Below are 16,418 nucleotides of genomic sequence, written 5' to 3' on the forward strand. Positions count from 1 at the left end.
AGGCGGCAGTTTACCAGCCCCCGTCTCTGGCGGGGGCGTGGCTTCCTTTCCCGCTGCGATAGGCCGCGGCTCATTAAGTCAGGACGGCTGTTCAGGCCGCCCTGACCGTAATTCTCCCCGCCCCGTCTTTTGCGGCGGGCGTGGCCTATATTCATGCCACTACTGGGGCATGGGGGAGGTGCCTGACATCCGCTCGGCCCTGAGGTGTTGGAGGGCACAGGACCTGAGGTCACACGCTGGTAGGACAATTCCTTTTGGTCTTTTTTACAGCTTGTGTCCAGCATTAGGGGGCTTACCATGTCTGAGCCCACCAGTGACCCACGCAAACTTCCGGCCACCACCTATTGCGCTTGCACTATATGCAGCATTAAATTTCCATGCAGCCAGCCGGACTCTGTTTGTTCCGCTTGCTCTGCGCCCAAACAGGTCCCCCCTTCCCAGCCTATGCAGATATCTGACCGTCCTTCAGGTATGGAACCGGAATAGGCCCGTGCACTATCCCGGGCAGTGGAGGACCTCTCCAAGTTATCCCAATCCACCCTCTCTCCTAAAGTGGATCCCCCTGTAGGACGTCTGGCCAAGAATCTAGCGATTCCTGTGGCGGACGGCTCCTCACTTAAGGATCCAGTAGATCGCCGCATGGAGTCTTTGGCTAAGTCCATTTTCACGGCAAGTGGTTCCGCGCTCAGGCCCATTTTTGGTTCCGCATGGGTGGCGAAGGCAGTCTCAGAGGGGCTCTACGCCTCCATCAGGACATGGAAACGGGGGTCCCTCTTACAGAACTCCACACCTTGGCTTCACAAATCTCCCAGGCGGGGAAGTACCACTGTTAAGCGTCATTGGATGCGGGCACACTTGTAGCCCGCTCTTCAGCTCTCGAAGCCACGCTATGACGCAAATTATGGCTCAAGGTGTGGGCAGCGGGTTCATCCTCAAAACACTCCCTGACAGCTCTGCCCTTCTCTGGCACTCGTTTATTCGGGTCTCGTCTGGATGAGATCATCTCAGAGGCTACGGGAGGTAAGAGTACCCACCTTCCGCAGAGCAAGCATAAGCGCACTTTTCGCGCTAGGTTGTCCCATTCCCGGACTCAGTCCTTTCGCAGCTTTGCTGGTACACGCCCAGCGGCAGGGAACTCTTCCCAAGCCGCCCCTCAGGATCAGCTAAAGAAGCCGTTCATTAAGCCGCAACCAGCTTGGCGACCACAGGCTCAGCCTATCACCCCCACAGCCAACAAACAGGCCTCAGCATGATGGTGCGCCCCCATACTCTTGGTTTGGGGGTCGCCTTCTCCTATTTCAGAAACATTGACGGGCCCACATCGCAGATGCATGGGCACTCGAGATCGTGTCGTCAGGTTACAAGCTCGAGTTTGCTTCCCCTCCTCCAGAAAGGTTTTTCCTATCCCAACCTCCCAAAAGGGCGGATCGGGCCGCCGCTTTCTTTCAGGCGATCCAGGCTCCCCTGGCTCAGGGGGTAATTTCCCCGGTTCCCCTCACGGAACACTTCACAGGTTTTTATTCAAATCTGTTTGTAGTTCCCAAAAAGGAGGGTTCATCCCGTTCTGGACCTCAAGCTGTTGAATCTGTTTCTCCGAATACAGCGGTTCCGGATGGAGTCTCTTCGTTCCGTAATAGGAATTCGCCCTGTTCCAGAGAAGCTTTCATCCATAGATATCCAGGATGCATACTTGCACGTCCCATTGCCCCAAAGCATCATCGCTTTTTGCGTTTTGCAGTGGACTGCCAACATTACCAATTCGTCGCTATCCCCTTTGGTTTGGTTTGGCGACAGCATCGCCAGTTTTCACAAAGGTTCTGGCTCCAGTTCTGGCCCTCCTTCATTCCGGCGGCTTCTCTCTAATCCCCTACTTGGACAACATTTTAGTAAAAGCGGCGTCCTTCGCTCACAACAAGGACAGTCTCCACATCACTCTGGAGACGCTAGCACAGTTTGGCTGGCTAGTGAATTTCTGGAAGTCGTCCCTACATCCATCCACATATATCACATTTTTGGCAGACTCCTTAGACAAACCCATAATCCTCGCTCCAATGGTGCGCTCGGCACTCAGATGGTGGCTCTCCACACCAACATTGGATTTGGGGAAATCCTTTTTCCCGATTTCCTGGACGGTCATCACTACCGATGCCAGTCTTCAGGTCTGGGTAGGAGTCTTCCCACCCCGGACATTACAGGGGGTTTGGTCTCAATCTGAGTCCAAACTGCTAATCAACATTTTGGAACTTCGGGCCATTTGTCTGTCCCTCCTTCATTGGTCTCACCCTTCTGACGGGTCAGCCAATCCGGATACAATCGGACAACGCCACAGCAGTGGCCTACATCAATCATCAAGGGGGAACCCGCAGTCAAGCGGCGATGGCCGAATCCTCGCTGATTCTTCAATTGGCAGAAAAGCACGTACCAGCCCCGTCGGCAGTCTACATCCCAGGGGTGGAGAATTGGGCAGCGGACTTTCTCAGTCGGACGACTATAGACCCGGGGAATGGTCCCTGCACCCAGAGGTCTTCGCAGAAATCTGTCACCATTGGGGACAGCCGGACGTGGACTTGATGGCATCCATGTTCAACTACAAGCTACCCGCCTTCTTCTCTCGCATAAGTGATCCAAAGGCGTGCACAGTAGACGCTCTGGTTGCACCACGAGATGGGTTCTCCCTCCTGTACGTGTTTCCGCCTCTCCCTCTCCATCCTCAAGTGATTTTCATCACCCCGGACTGGCCCCGTCGAGTGGTACTCTGAGATAATCCACCTCCTAGCAGACACACCGTGGCCCCTTCCACTCAGAGAAGATCTACTCTCTCAGGGACCGGTCTTCCACCAGCATTTCGAGTCACTACGTTTGACTGCGTGGCTGTTGAAGCCCCCCATTTTGAAACAGCAAGGTTTCCCTGATAAAGTCATCCATACAATGATTTGGGCCAGAATTGGGCCGGTGTCGTCCAGAATCTATTACAGGGATTAGAGGTCATTTCTCCGGTTTTGTGAGGACCGGGATTTTCCACCGTTGCGTTTTTTGCTCCCAAATATTCTCTACTTTCTCCAATCGGGACTAGATTCTGGTCTGGCGCTTAGCTCTCTGAAAGGGCAGTTGTCGGCGCTGTCGATCTTTTTCCAGCACACCCTGGCTACTTCGAGCACAGTGAAAACTTTTCTATAAGGGGTGGCGCATACTGTTCCTCCTTATCACCCCCCTTTACCCTCCTGGGACTTGAACTTGGTCCTAGGGTCTCTTCAGTCTGCTCCCTTTGAACCGCTATGCAACGTTTCTCTCGGTATGCTTACCTTTTAAAGTGGCATTTCTGGTGGCTATCACATCCATCAGGTGTGTTTCGGAATTTGCTGCTCAATAGTGCATGGAAATGTTCCTAGTTTTGCACCAGGACAAGGCGGTGCTCCGTCCGGTGCCATCTTTTGAACCTAAGGTAGTCTTGGCTTTTCATGTCAATGAAGACATAGTCCTCCCTTCCTTTTGCCCTTCCCCTTCTCATCCTAGGAAAGGCTTGTCCCATGGGATATAGTTCCCCCCCCCCTTCCCCCGTGGATTGCTTTGGAACGTCCCATGGTCCTGTGTCCCCCAATGAACGAGCGAGAAAACAAGATTTTTGTGAACTCACAGCTTCAGATGAACACCGTAAAATAGATAAAATAAAAGCCATTTTTTGTCACCTAACATCACAAAAAGTGTAATAGCAAGCGATCAAAAAGTCATATGCACCCTAAATTAGTACCAATCAAACCGTCATCTCATACTGAAAAAAATGAGCCCCTAAATAAGACAGTCGCCCTAATTTTTTTTTAAAACTATGGCTTTCAGAATATGGAGACACTAAAAAAATCATATTAGTACAAACCGGATTCCCAAAAAGTTGGGACACTATGCAAATCATGAATAAATACTGAATGCAATGATGTGGAGGTGCCAACTTCTAATATTTTATGCAGAATAGAACATAAATCACGGAACAAAAGTTTAAACTGAGAAAATGTACCATTTTAAGGGAAAAATATGTTGAATCACAATTTCATGGTGTCAACAAATCCCCAAAAAGTTGGGACAAGGCCATTTTCACCACTGTGTGGCATCTCCCCTTCTTCTTACAACACTCAACAGACGTCTGGGGACCGAGGAGACCAGTTTCTCAAGTTTAGAAATAGGAATGCTCTCCCATTCTTGTCTAATACAGGTCTCTAACTGTTCAATCGTCTTGGGCCTTCTTTGTTGCACCTTCCTCTTTATGATGCGCCAAATGTTCTCTATAGGTGAAAGATCTGGACTGCAGACTGGCCATTTCAGTACCCGGATGCTTCTCCTACGCAGCCATGATGTTGTGATTGATGCAGAATGTGGTCTGGCATTATCTTGTTGAAAAATGCAGGGTCTTCCCTGAAAGAGATGACGTCTGGATGGGAGCATATGTTGTTCTAGAACCTGAATATATTTTTCTGCATTGATGGTGCCTTTCCAGACATGCAAGCTGCCCATGCCACACGCACTCATGCAACCCCATACCATCAGAGATGCAGGCTTCTGAACTGAGCGTTGATAATAACTTGGGTTGTCCTTGTCCTCTTTGGTCCGGATGACATGGCGTCCCAGATTTCCAAAAAGAACTTTGAATCGTGACTCGTCTGACCACAGAACAGTCTTCCATTTTGCCACACTCCATTTTAAATGATCCCTGGCCCAGTGAAAACGCCTGAGCTTGTGGATCTTGCTTAGAAATGGCTTCTTCTTTGCACTGTAGAGTTTCAGCTGGCAACGGCGGATGACACGGTGGATTGTGTTCACTGACAATGGTTTCTGGAAGTATTCCTGAGCCCATTCTGTGATTTCCTTTACAGTAGCATTCCTGTTTGTGGTGCAGTGTCGTTTAAGGGCCCGGAGATCACGGGCATCCAGTATGCTTTTACGGCCTTGACCCTTACACACAGAGATTGTTCAAGATTCTCAGAATCTTCGGATGATGTTATGTACAGTTGATGATGATAGATGCAAAGTCTTTGCAATTTTTCGCTGGGTAACACGTTTCTGATATTGCTCCACTATCTTTCTGCGCAACATTGTGGGAATTGGTGATCCTCTACCCATCTTGGCTTCTGAGAGACACTGCCGCTCTGAGAAGCTCTTTTTATACCCAATCATGTTGCCAATTGACCTAATTAGTGTTAATTAGTCTTCCAGCTCTTCGTTATGCTCAAATTTACTTTTTACAGCCTCTTATTGCTACTTGTCCCAACTTTTTGGGGATTTGTTGACACCGTGAAATTTTGAATCAACGTATTTTTCCTTTAAAATGATACATTTACTCGGATTAAACGTTTGATCTGTCATCTACGTTCTATTACAAATAAAATATTGACATTTGCCATCTCCACATCATTGCATTCAGTTTTTATTCACGATTTGTATAGTGTCCCAACTTTTTTGGAATCTGGTTTGTACCAGCAAAACTACCACCTTATCCCATAGTTTTCAAAATTGGGTCATTTTTTTGGAGTTTCTACTCTAGTGGTGCATCAGGGGGTCTTCAAATGTGACATGGCAACTTAAAATTATCCCAGTGAAATCTGCCTTCCAAAAACCATATGGCTTCCTTTCCTTCTGCACCCTGCCGTGTGCCTGTACAGCAGTTTACAACAACATATGGGGTGTTTATGTAAACTACAGAATGAGGGGAAAAAATATTACGTTTTGTTTGGCTGTTAACCTTTGCTTTGTTAGTGGAAAAAATGGATTCAAATGGAAAATCTGCCAAAAAAGTGAAATTCTGAAATTTCATCTCCATTTCCATTAATTCTTGTGGAACACCTAAAGGGTTAACATAGTTTGTAAAATCAGTTTTGAATACCTTGAGGCGTGAAGTTTATAAAATGGGGTCATTTTTGGGTGGTTTCTATTATGTAAGCCTCTCAAAGTGACTCCAGACCTGAACTGGTCCTTTAAAAAGTGGGTTTTGGAAATTTTCTGAAGATTTGCTTCTAAACTTTTAAGCTTTCTCACTTCCTCAAAAAATAAAGTGGCATTCACAAAATGTACAAACATGAAGTAGACATATGGGGAATGTAAAGTAATAACTATTTTTGGACTTTTTACTATCTATTATAAAAGTAGAGAAATTGAAATTTGGAAATTTGCTAATTTTTCAAAATTTAGGGTAAATTTGGTATTTTTTTTTTTTTATATAAAATGACATTTTTTTACTCAATTTTACCACTGTCAATATGTGACAAAACAATCTCAGAATGGCCTGGATAAGTAAAAGCGTTTTAAAGTTATTGCCACATAAAATTACACATTTGCAAAAAAATGGCCTGGGCAGGAAGGTGAAAACTGGGCCGGGATAGAAAGGGTTAATTTTATTTTAGTGGAATGTTGTTTAAACATTTCACTGCACGGTATACTATGTATTGTGATGTGCGTCACAAATTAACTTGAAACGTGATGTACGTAGTGTCTGCAGCTTACATTGCATATTTATGATGACGGGTTCCCTTTAATCAATGTGGTTAAGTTAAACTAGATTCATCTCAACCTCTTATTGACCAGACCCCAAACTGTCCTAAAGATTCCTTTAGTAGCAATCTTATAGCTGCCTCCATAAGACTATAGACAGATTAGCCACTCTACAATGATGTCACTGGCGGGCTTTTCACTCGCTCACCCATTGGGTTGTTAGCGGGTTGATCATTTGCTTATAATTTTGCAGGGCAGACAATTTACTGCCTATGATTTATCATTGTAGCAATGTCTTAAAAATCTAATTCTCTTTGAGTGAAAATCTATTTCTTCTTTATTATCCTATTTGATTAGGTAATAATCTTGTTTAGTGTTTGTCTGAAGTGAATCCATCTCTATATTCAGTAAGTGACATATGTTTTATGTACAGAATTGATGGCAGTCGGTTGCGTTCTGCTCTATAGGAAGCATATTTGCGATCAGCAATTATGACATTTAAAATGATATATTGATTTAAGACAAGTTTATAATACCTTCTGTTTCTTTCTTCATTTTCACAATTACTTTATAACCATGTATATCTGCTTGTTTCATTATTTCTAATTGACTGCAGTAAAATGTATTAATGGTTTTGTGAAAACCTTACCCCATATTACTGTTATTACTGGATATTTTGCCAGCTCCTTGTGGATGACCTCCTTGTGTACAATGGGATTTTAAACCAAGTCAGCCACATTTCTCATGGTATACTGCCGACGTGTGATCCTGTGATACCGTATCATACCATCCTGTTTGCCAATGACAAGAAAATTTCAGAAGCAGAAAAAAGAACAGTTTTAAGGTATGTAGGAAGGTGTACTTAAATGTTTCACTTTCTTATTCCACACAGTAGTATTGGTTTAGCTTGTTTTAGTTATTCCGTTTTTTATTTGATATTTTTAGTAGTAGCAAATTAATCATGAGCACAGTGTTTTGCAGTTGTATGATGTGACATGATTTTCCCCTTATTCAACATTATTACATAATGTCATTTATCCTTTGAGGGTACCTCCAATATATTAGGTTATTGTCAAAGTATACAGGATACATACACACTGCAGGCTTTCTGCCCTATGGAGCAAATATTCTGTAGTGTGTTAGAAAACCTCAGGAAGCTGAATATTCTCCGTCTTTTAACACTATTACTGAAAAATCTGGTTTAATACTTAAACTACTGTAACAGAAAATGACTGCACTGAATGATTTTGCTTGTATATTCAACAAGTAGCAGAGTCAGTATCAAAGGGATTTTCTCACAAAGAACACTTATCCTTAGCCACGGAATAGAGAATAAGTGTATGATCATTGGGGGTCCAACCGCTGGGAGCTCCAACAGTCACAAGAATGGTGGTTCTAGAGTCCCCTTTTTGAATTTTCCCATAGTGCATAGGAATAAAGCGGTGGTCATGCAAGCACTATACTAAACCATTCACTTGGGGACCTTCGTTCTTGTTGTTGCTAGGGGATAAGTTTTCTTTGCGGGAAACCCAAAGAACAAATACAATAAAGTATTTTACTGTATTTTGTTACCTAAAAATATGGCTAAAAACACGCCAGAATCCGTTGTCCAGCATTTTCTTTTATTTGCAACCCATCCTGAAATACCTGTGTAGAAATCCATACTCACCTGCAACCTGGCTCCCATCCACTCTTCTCTGGTCTTCTGCTCCCCGTTTGTGAACTTCCACTTCAATTATTTGGTCAGTTATTTTCACCAGTTATTGTGATTCAAAACCAGTAGTGAAGCCCACACAGAGATCAGGTGTAATGGAAAGTGACACATCACTGCTGGGTGATGGATTTCTCCACAGGTATTTCAGGCTGGAGTACAAATTTAAAAACACATCCTGGACAACCACTAGAAGGTTCCATTACAGTGGGGATTCTGCCAGTTGTAGCATATAACACAGATGACCACCAGCATTAAAATGTGAGGAGTGCTTTATTCACTAGGATTTGAGGATTGTCTGTTAGCAGAGGTTCCAGTCAATGAGACTGTCAAGTGCACATCGTGTCACTCTTTCTCTCTGATCTGTTGTCGTCTAGAGAAAGCAAAAAAAAATAATATCTGTTACAGGTTTTGTTATTGCCTTTTTCCTGTGGGGTATATCACATTACAATTTTGCCACATGCCATTTTGATGGTATAATTGTCCCTTTACAAATACAGCTATTGCCCCGTAGACTCTTGTATAGTTCCTGGGATGAATATAGGCATAATTAGAACTAGAGATGCAGATTTTAGCTTTTGTCACTTAAAAATTACTGTTGGCATTCATTGTATCAATTCAGTATTACATGGTGCAGTGTCACAGGGTAATTGGTGAGATGGTGTGGAATCAGCAGATTTTTCGGGGGCCAGTTAAGTATAAATTACCAAAATAGCTACTGGATCTCTAAAAGGGGATTTAATAATAGTACAGGGAATTATACACGGACTGGGACAAAGAGAACATAAAGTAAGGGGTAGGGAAGGAAGTGCCTAACTAGCTATCTATGTACTGTCTTATATACTAGCCATACATACACATAGCCCATACAGTGTCCATCCCTAGAACACCTCCCAGATACTGTCTTAGCCAGTCACCCAAGCCCATTATAGTTTGTAGACATGCTTGTAGAGGTTATCACCTTCCTTTTCTTTTCAAAATCAGTTTATTATTTTTCAAAGTAAAGTAGCATAAACAGCACAACAGAGGAAATAAACTCATGGTGTCATGATGTCATCTTCCTGTAGGTGGCATCTTTGAGTCCAGAGTTGTCCTTAATCTAAATGTCAAACAGACTTGCAGAATGGGTCACCGCAGGCCGCGGCTCCCCCCAGGTCTAGAAGCATCATCAATCACATATACACAGGTGTGCTTCTCGTGGGGCAAGGACAGTTTTTTATTTAGTTTTTTACATTTTATGCTGTTTGTATACTGGATTTAATGTTATGGATCATTACAGACACAATGCTAATTATGTATAGTTATTATTATTTTTTTCTACTTGAATTTTTGCCCAAACACTTAACTGTAACTTTTATTTTTTTGCTTTTTGCTTTTATTTTTTATTTTATAAATCTCACTAGGGAACTTGAGCATCCTGGCTCATATAATTCACTGCAGACTGCCCCCTTTGCTTTCTCTAACCTCTTAGATGCTATGCTCAGCATTGACTGCCGCAACAATCCTGGCAGTGGCACCCACGAGCTATGGATCGGACACAGCTCCTGGGCCTGCGTCATCACAGCTCTGTACTATTACACAGCTTAGTCTTAACTACCAACTTGCAACAATGTAATAGACTGGCGCTGTGTCGTAAAGAAGTGTTTTGGTTACTATTATGTTAAGCAATGCCCTTAGCCTGCCTCTTGAAAAAGAAGATTCATACCTGCTTTGGTCCTCATTGCTGTCCCCATCTTTTGGTCTCTGCACTGCTTTCTTATGGTGGTGTATGGGCAGGGTCACATGCACCTCACCCACCAATGATTGGCTTGAGCAGTGATGTGGCCACAGGCAGCACGTCACTGCTGAAGCCAGTCATTGGCTGGAGAGGTGCATGTGACCATACCCATACCCATGGATGTATACAGTGCTAGGACTGGAAGATGGAGAGAGTAGAGGACCGGAGCAGTGTGTAGCAGGTAAGTATTAATCCTTTTCAGCAGGCAGGCTGGAGACATTACGTAAAATATAATTATATCCCCCAGAAAACTTTGAGGTTTTCTGGTAAGCCACACCCCCTTGTGTAGCTAGTCGCAAAAAGGTGTCTTATACACATAATAAATGTAGTGTAAAGCTTCTACATCATTGTTTGAGGCAAAAGATCCAGAATTTTGGTGCATTTAGCTTAGCATATCTCCCACAGTGTGCTATTCCACATCTGAAAAATACCCCTAATCTTGTTCCTATTGCCTCCTAGAGTTAAAAATTGCTATAGACGATATACAATCATGAATAGCTACATAGAATCTGAGTACCCCCTTTTCATGTTCATGGAGACTTTATATAATCTATAATGAATGAGATTCTCCACAGTAAATTCCTTTTTCAGTTTAGAACAATGGCAGATTAGCCGTAAATATCTAAGAAAGTATATCTGTAAAGAATAAATCAAGGCAACTGGACGTACTGTAGATTTCTTGAAAATTTTTCACTCGTTCTTCCAACGAGATTTCTCAATTCTGAGTGACTGTACAAGAATTCTCTGGGAATAAATATGTAACTGAATCAACATCTGGTAATTTTACCCAGCATGGGGTCAGAGGTCAATCTACCCAGCATGGGTATTTATTCCCAGAGAATTTTTGTACAGTCACTCAGAATTGAGAAAGCTCGTTGGAAGAACGAGTGAAACGTTTTCAAGAAATCTACAGTAAGTCCAGTTGCCTTGATTTATTCTTTACAGATATACCATGACCTGGATAAATGAGAACCTTCACAGACATTTAAGAAAGTAGTTTTTCATCAAAACACAATTATACCATTAGAAAAGAGCTTAGACCCACATAGTGTTAGAATTCAATAAATACTGTCATTTTATTACAGCAACCAGGTAGAAGATCAAGATGTAAGAATGATGAATGATAATAAAGTTGTCGTGAACTTTAAGAAGAGCCACATTGCTGATCCAGGTCTGTATTTCTATTATGTATTTAGAATGATTTTTAATTCTGTTTTTATTTTGTTTTCTTTACAACCGCAAAAGCAGATGTAACAAAAATGCAAAAAAATAAGTGTTTTCTGTAATTTTTCTTACACTAATTTTTAAATGTATTCGATACTGAAATAAGTGTGAAATCCACTTAACTCCTTAAGGACTGGGCTCATTTTCACCTTAAGGACCAGGCCGTTTTTTGGAAATCTGACCAGTGTCACTTTATGTGGTGATAACTTTAAAACGCTTTGACTTATCCAGGCCATTCTGAGATAGTTTTTTTTTGTCACATATTGTACTTCATGACACTGGTAAATTGGATTTAAAAAAAAAAAACATTTTTATTTATAAAAAATACCTACTTTTTCTCTACTTCTATAATACACATAGTAATACCTACAAAAATAGTTATTGCTTTTCATTCGCCATATGTCTACTTCATGTTTGGATCATTTTGGGAATGACATTTAATTTTTTAAGGATCTTACAAGGCTTAGAAGTTTAGAAGCAAATCTTGAAATTTTTCAGAAATTTTCAAAAACCCACTTTTCAAGGACCAGTTCAGGTCCGAAGTAACTTTGTGAGGCTTACATAATAGAAACCACCCAAAAATTACCCCATTCTAGAAACTACACCCCTCAAGGTATTCAAAACTGATTTTACAAACTTTGTTAACCGTTTAGGTGTTCCACAAGAATTAATGGAACATAGAGATACAATTTCAAAATTTCACTTTTTTGGCAGATTTTCCATTTTAATCATTTTTTTCCAGTTACAAAGCAAGGGTTAACAGCCAAACAAAACTCAATATTTATGGCTCTGACTCTGTAGTTTACAGAAACACCCCATATGTGGTCATAAACTGCTGTACAGGCTCATGGCAGGGCGCAGAAGGAAAGGAATGCCATACGGTTTTTGGAAGGCAGATTTTGCTGGACAGTTTTTTGACACCATGTCCCATTTGAAGCCGCCCTGATGCACCCCTATAGTAGAAACTCCCAAAAAGTGACCCCATTGTAGAAACTACGGGATAAGGTGGCAGTTTTTTTGGTACTATTTTAGGGTATAATACACACTGTATTACTCATACAGTCAATGCATTCCAATACAGAGGTATTGGAATGCAAAAGGGGATTAGACCCCCAAAAGTTGAAGTCCCAAAGTGGGACAAAAAATAAAAAGTATAAAAAAAGTTGAAAAAAAAAAAGTTTCCCCCCCTACAGCCCCACGGGGACCCGATGGCACCGCTGCCCGCCGCACCATGTAAAAGCCGCAAACCACAGGTCTGATTGCCGACACGGGGGGATCACGGGACCTCCCCACGCATTGACCCAAGGTGCCTGCTCGATGATTTGAGCAGGCATCTTGTTCTGATCACCATCCGCCGGTATCGGGACATCATGCCGACCGGTACGTCATGTGTCCGCATGAGGTTAAAGGAATACTTTAGAAAGCATATTCATTTTATACGTCTGCCTTGTTGTTCTAAAATAATCCATAGCCTGAACGTGTGATCGCTTGTGAGCAGAACGTTTATACGTGGTTTTTGCAGCGTTTCTGAATTACAGTCGGTGGTGGCAGGTATTGCTTGTGGTGTTGAGTCTGTGCATGAAAATAGCTGTGCTAGTGTCACGTCCGTCACGGTACCAGGGATGGGTCTGCCAGGGGCCAGACTACCTCAAAGCTCTCACTCTGCATACACCATACCCTCAGGCTGCAAAGTAAGTGTAGATCACCCCCAAACATGCACAGACCCAACACCATGAGCACTACCTGCCACCACCAACTTTGATGTAATTTGGAAACGCTGCAAAAACCATGTATAAACGTTGTGCTCACATGTGATCACACGTTCAGGCTATGGATTCTTTTAGAAGTTTTTTTAGAAGACAGACATATGAAGTGAATATTTAATACACAAAAAATAGTGCAGTGCTCACAAAAAAAAAAGATGTAAAATGAGACAAAGTAAAACTAACATACAAAGACAGTAAGAATAAAATAAATTGGAGAAAATACAGTAATAAGAACCTACTGCCCCCGGGAGAAGGGAAAGAAATGGATACCTGTCAGATCGGCTGTGACTCCCACACTGTGTAATAAAAATTAAATATGTTCATGCAACATTTTTATAGAACCAGGATGGTTTCCAGTTTCTGGTTGGCCCAGTCATTGACTATCCAAATCCCAGTTCTTCCATTGGGGGGAATTAATGAGGGGAGTGGAGAGCACTGAATATTGAAACCTCTTTTCCAATCTCCCACCAAAATAAATCCTCTTACTCCAGTATCCGGTTTAGCAGGGGGTAGCAGATGCTTTGTACATGGCAGTCAGAGGTGTTGGATACGACAGGATGATGAGGAGAACTGTCCATTTGCACCTTTGTAGATGGCAGAGGCCCTGCCTGACTCCATCCTGCTGGGATAGAATGGAGGTTTCAAAGCAGTCAGCAGAAATCACACCTTGGGAATCACATTGCTGGAATTTTCAGTGCAGCTAACACAGTTGTGTGGACTAACCCCATTAGTGGTAGTGCACAACATTATTTTGGACATACTCCTTGGACACAGCAAACATTTTATATCTTTATGATTCAAAATAGAAAAAAGAGAATAAGATCGCACATCCACAAGCTTAGCTTTGATCTATAACTGCTTCTCAGCAAAATTTACATCGCTTCTCAGCGCAATTATTAGTGTACAGCCCCTTATACTGCATGCTATATAAGAGGCATTAGTGTACTTTTTGATCAAAAGGCATAAGTCCACTCACCGCACCAAGGTTGCCTCTTGGAGTGGGACCTACTCTAAATTTGGCGCAGCACTGCCTGGCATCTGCCGGTGCCACAGCTCCGCACAAGCAGGCGGTGAGACCCAGCCGCCAAACAGCACCCCTGCTGTCTGGCAATGCCACCCTGGCACTGGGTCCCACCAACCCACCAGCGCGCACCGCACCGTGTGAACAGTTGTCAAAGCTCACATTGTGGCTGGTAGGTCATCTAATTCTGCGATCTAATCCTCTTTTTTTCTTTTTGAATCATTTTATATCTTTAATAGCATTTTGCGATGGATGATTCATCTCATAAGCATTGTTTCTTTCTGATGCAGAAAGCGGAGCTCCAACCCCTATAAAGATGTGTAGTGAAAATGTTTAAACAGAATGTTGGAGCTTGAAACAACATACCGTAGTGTGAAAAGATGGAGATTCCACTAAAGGGCATCTGTCAGCAGATTTGTACCTGTGTGCACTTGGCAGCTGAAGACATCTGTGTTGGTCCCATGTTAATATGTGACTGCATTGCTGAGAAAAATAAATATTTTACTATATGCAAATGAGCCTCCAGGAGCAACGGGGGTGTTGTCATTACACCTAGAGGTTCTTCTCTCTCTACAACTGCTAGCCTGCTGCAGTTTGATTGACAGGGCAGGCAATCAAAAGATCATCATGTCTGGCTCTGTTAATCAAACGGGAGAGGGCATGATAGTTGCAGAGCGAGCAGAACCACCAGGTGTAACAGCAACTCACCTGTTGCTCCTAGATTCTGATTTGCATATTTTTAAACATCATTTTTCTCAGCAATGCAGGCACATATGAACATGGGACCAACACAGTCCTTCAGCTGCCAAGTGCACGTGCAACAGGTCAGCCAGTTTCATAGGTACAAATCTGCTGACAGATGTCCTTTCAATTTGATTAATTATGTTTTTATTAGAAGATGCCCTTTAACGGGAACCTGTCACTTGGATTTTGTGTATAGAGCTGAGGACATGAGTTGCTAGATGGCCGCTAGCACATCCGCAATACCCAGTCCCTATAGATCTATGTGCTTTTATTGTGTAAAAAAAAAACAATTTCATACATATGCAAATTAACCTGAGATGAGTCCTGTATGTGAGATGAGTCTGGGGCGGGACTCATCTCAGGTTAATTTGCATATGTATGAAATCGTTTTTTTTACACCATAAAAGCACATAGAGCTATGGGGACTGGGTATTGCGGATGTGCTAGCGGCCATCTAGCAACTCATGTCCTCAGCTCTATACACAAAATCCCGGAGACAGGTTCCCTTTAACTTTGGGAGTCCTAAGCATGTCATGCATTCACAAGAAAGTGATGGCTCCATTCTCACTCTCATTGGTTCTTATTTGAAGAGGCTGTCACTGGGAGATCTGTTCTTGCCAGAGCCAAAGTGAGAAATTGTATATTGACCATAAACATCTTGCAACTTGTAAAATGTATGGTAATTATTTGGCTAAATGTTGCTGTGTTGTCCTGACCTTAATGTAAATGCCTTAAGTTTAAACTATCAACACTATGTTTTAATTTTCAAATCATAATTAGCTCAGTATGGGGGAGTAATTCCTTCTAATAATATAATCTCTTTTCTTACAGCTTTACGTCCAAAGACTTGTATAACTGACAAACAGAGCGGGAGACATAGACGGTTCTGAAGACAAATTTTGCCCGGGAGCAATAGCCATAGTTATTTATTATCTGAATTTGTATAAATAATACATTTTATGTTCAAATATTTTTTTACATTTAAACAATAAATATCTAACATAAATATTTGTAATAATCGTATGGTTCATTGAACAAGCTAAAGAAAACAATGCGTCTTACCTCCTCGGACACCGTATTCTTCCTAATGGTTTACTACTGTAAGTCACAAAGTCTTTAAGTGTGCAATAGTTCTGTACATCATCCTAAGTGTGATGTTCCTTCCTATAATCTCACTTCCTATGTAGTGTTTATCACCATTTACAATAGTAATGTCTTTGTCCCATTGGCAATTAATAGCTGAAATAGATGTGTATTTCCTTTGCAGGAAGCACATTGTAAACCTTTAATGAGATGACTGTAAGGCTTCAATATTCTTAGTATGAATAGAAATATATTTTAACCTTCTCCCGACCAGGTGCCGGGTTATTCCTCCTTGACGCGTCGGCGCGCCTATCCCGCGAGAGCCGAGATTTCGTGTGAACGCGCGCGTGTTCACAGCGACGCGCGGCTGACAAATTAATCTACAGCCTGCCAGCAGCGATCATTCGCTGGCAGGCTGTAGATGCGATTTTTTTAACCCTAAAAAAGTATATTAGACTCTGTTTTGTTAACCGCGTCTAATATACCTGGTCCTCTGGTTGTCCCTTTTGCTTGGATCGACCACCTCTGTAAGTAGCACCAATCACCACACTACACTACACCCCCCCCTGTCAGTTATTAACCCCTTATTAACCCCTGATCACCCCATATAGACTCCCT

General features: G+C 42.4%; 1 protein-coding gene across 2 annotated transcripts in view; it reads left to right on the forward strand.

Moving 5' to 3' along the window:
* The window catches only part of LOC122945692 (katanin interacting protein), a 205,555-nt gene extending 189,901 nt beyond the window's left edge, over window positions 1-15,654 (forward strand). For both annotated transcript variants that reach the window (XM_044304839.1, XM_044304840.1), the window contains 3 exons: window positions 7,158-7,318; window positions 11,048-11,133; window positions 15,549-15,654. In XM_044304839.1, coding sequence (XP_044160774.1) covers window positions 7,158-7,318; window positions 11,048-11,133; window positions 15,549-15,607 — 306 coding nt within the window. In that variant the 3' untranslated portion in view covers window positions 15,608-15,654. The remainder of the gene's footprint in view (window positions 1-7,157; window positions 7,319-11,047; window positions 11,134-15,548) is intronic.
* The last annotated feature ends 764 nt before the right edge of the window (window positions 15,655-16,418 follow it).

The sequence above is a fragment of the Bufo gargarizans genome, chromosome 8 (assembly GCF_014858855.1).
Source record: "Bufo gargarizans isolate SCDJY-AF-19 chromosome 8, ASM1485885v1, whole genome shotgun sequence".
Classification (NCBI taxonomy): domain Eukaryota; kingdom Metazoa; phylum Chordata; class Amphibia; order Anura; family Bufonidae; genus Bufo; species Bufo gargarizans.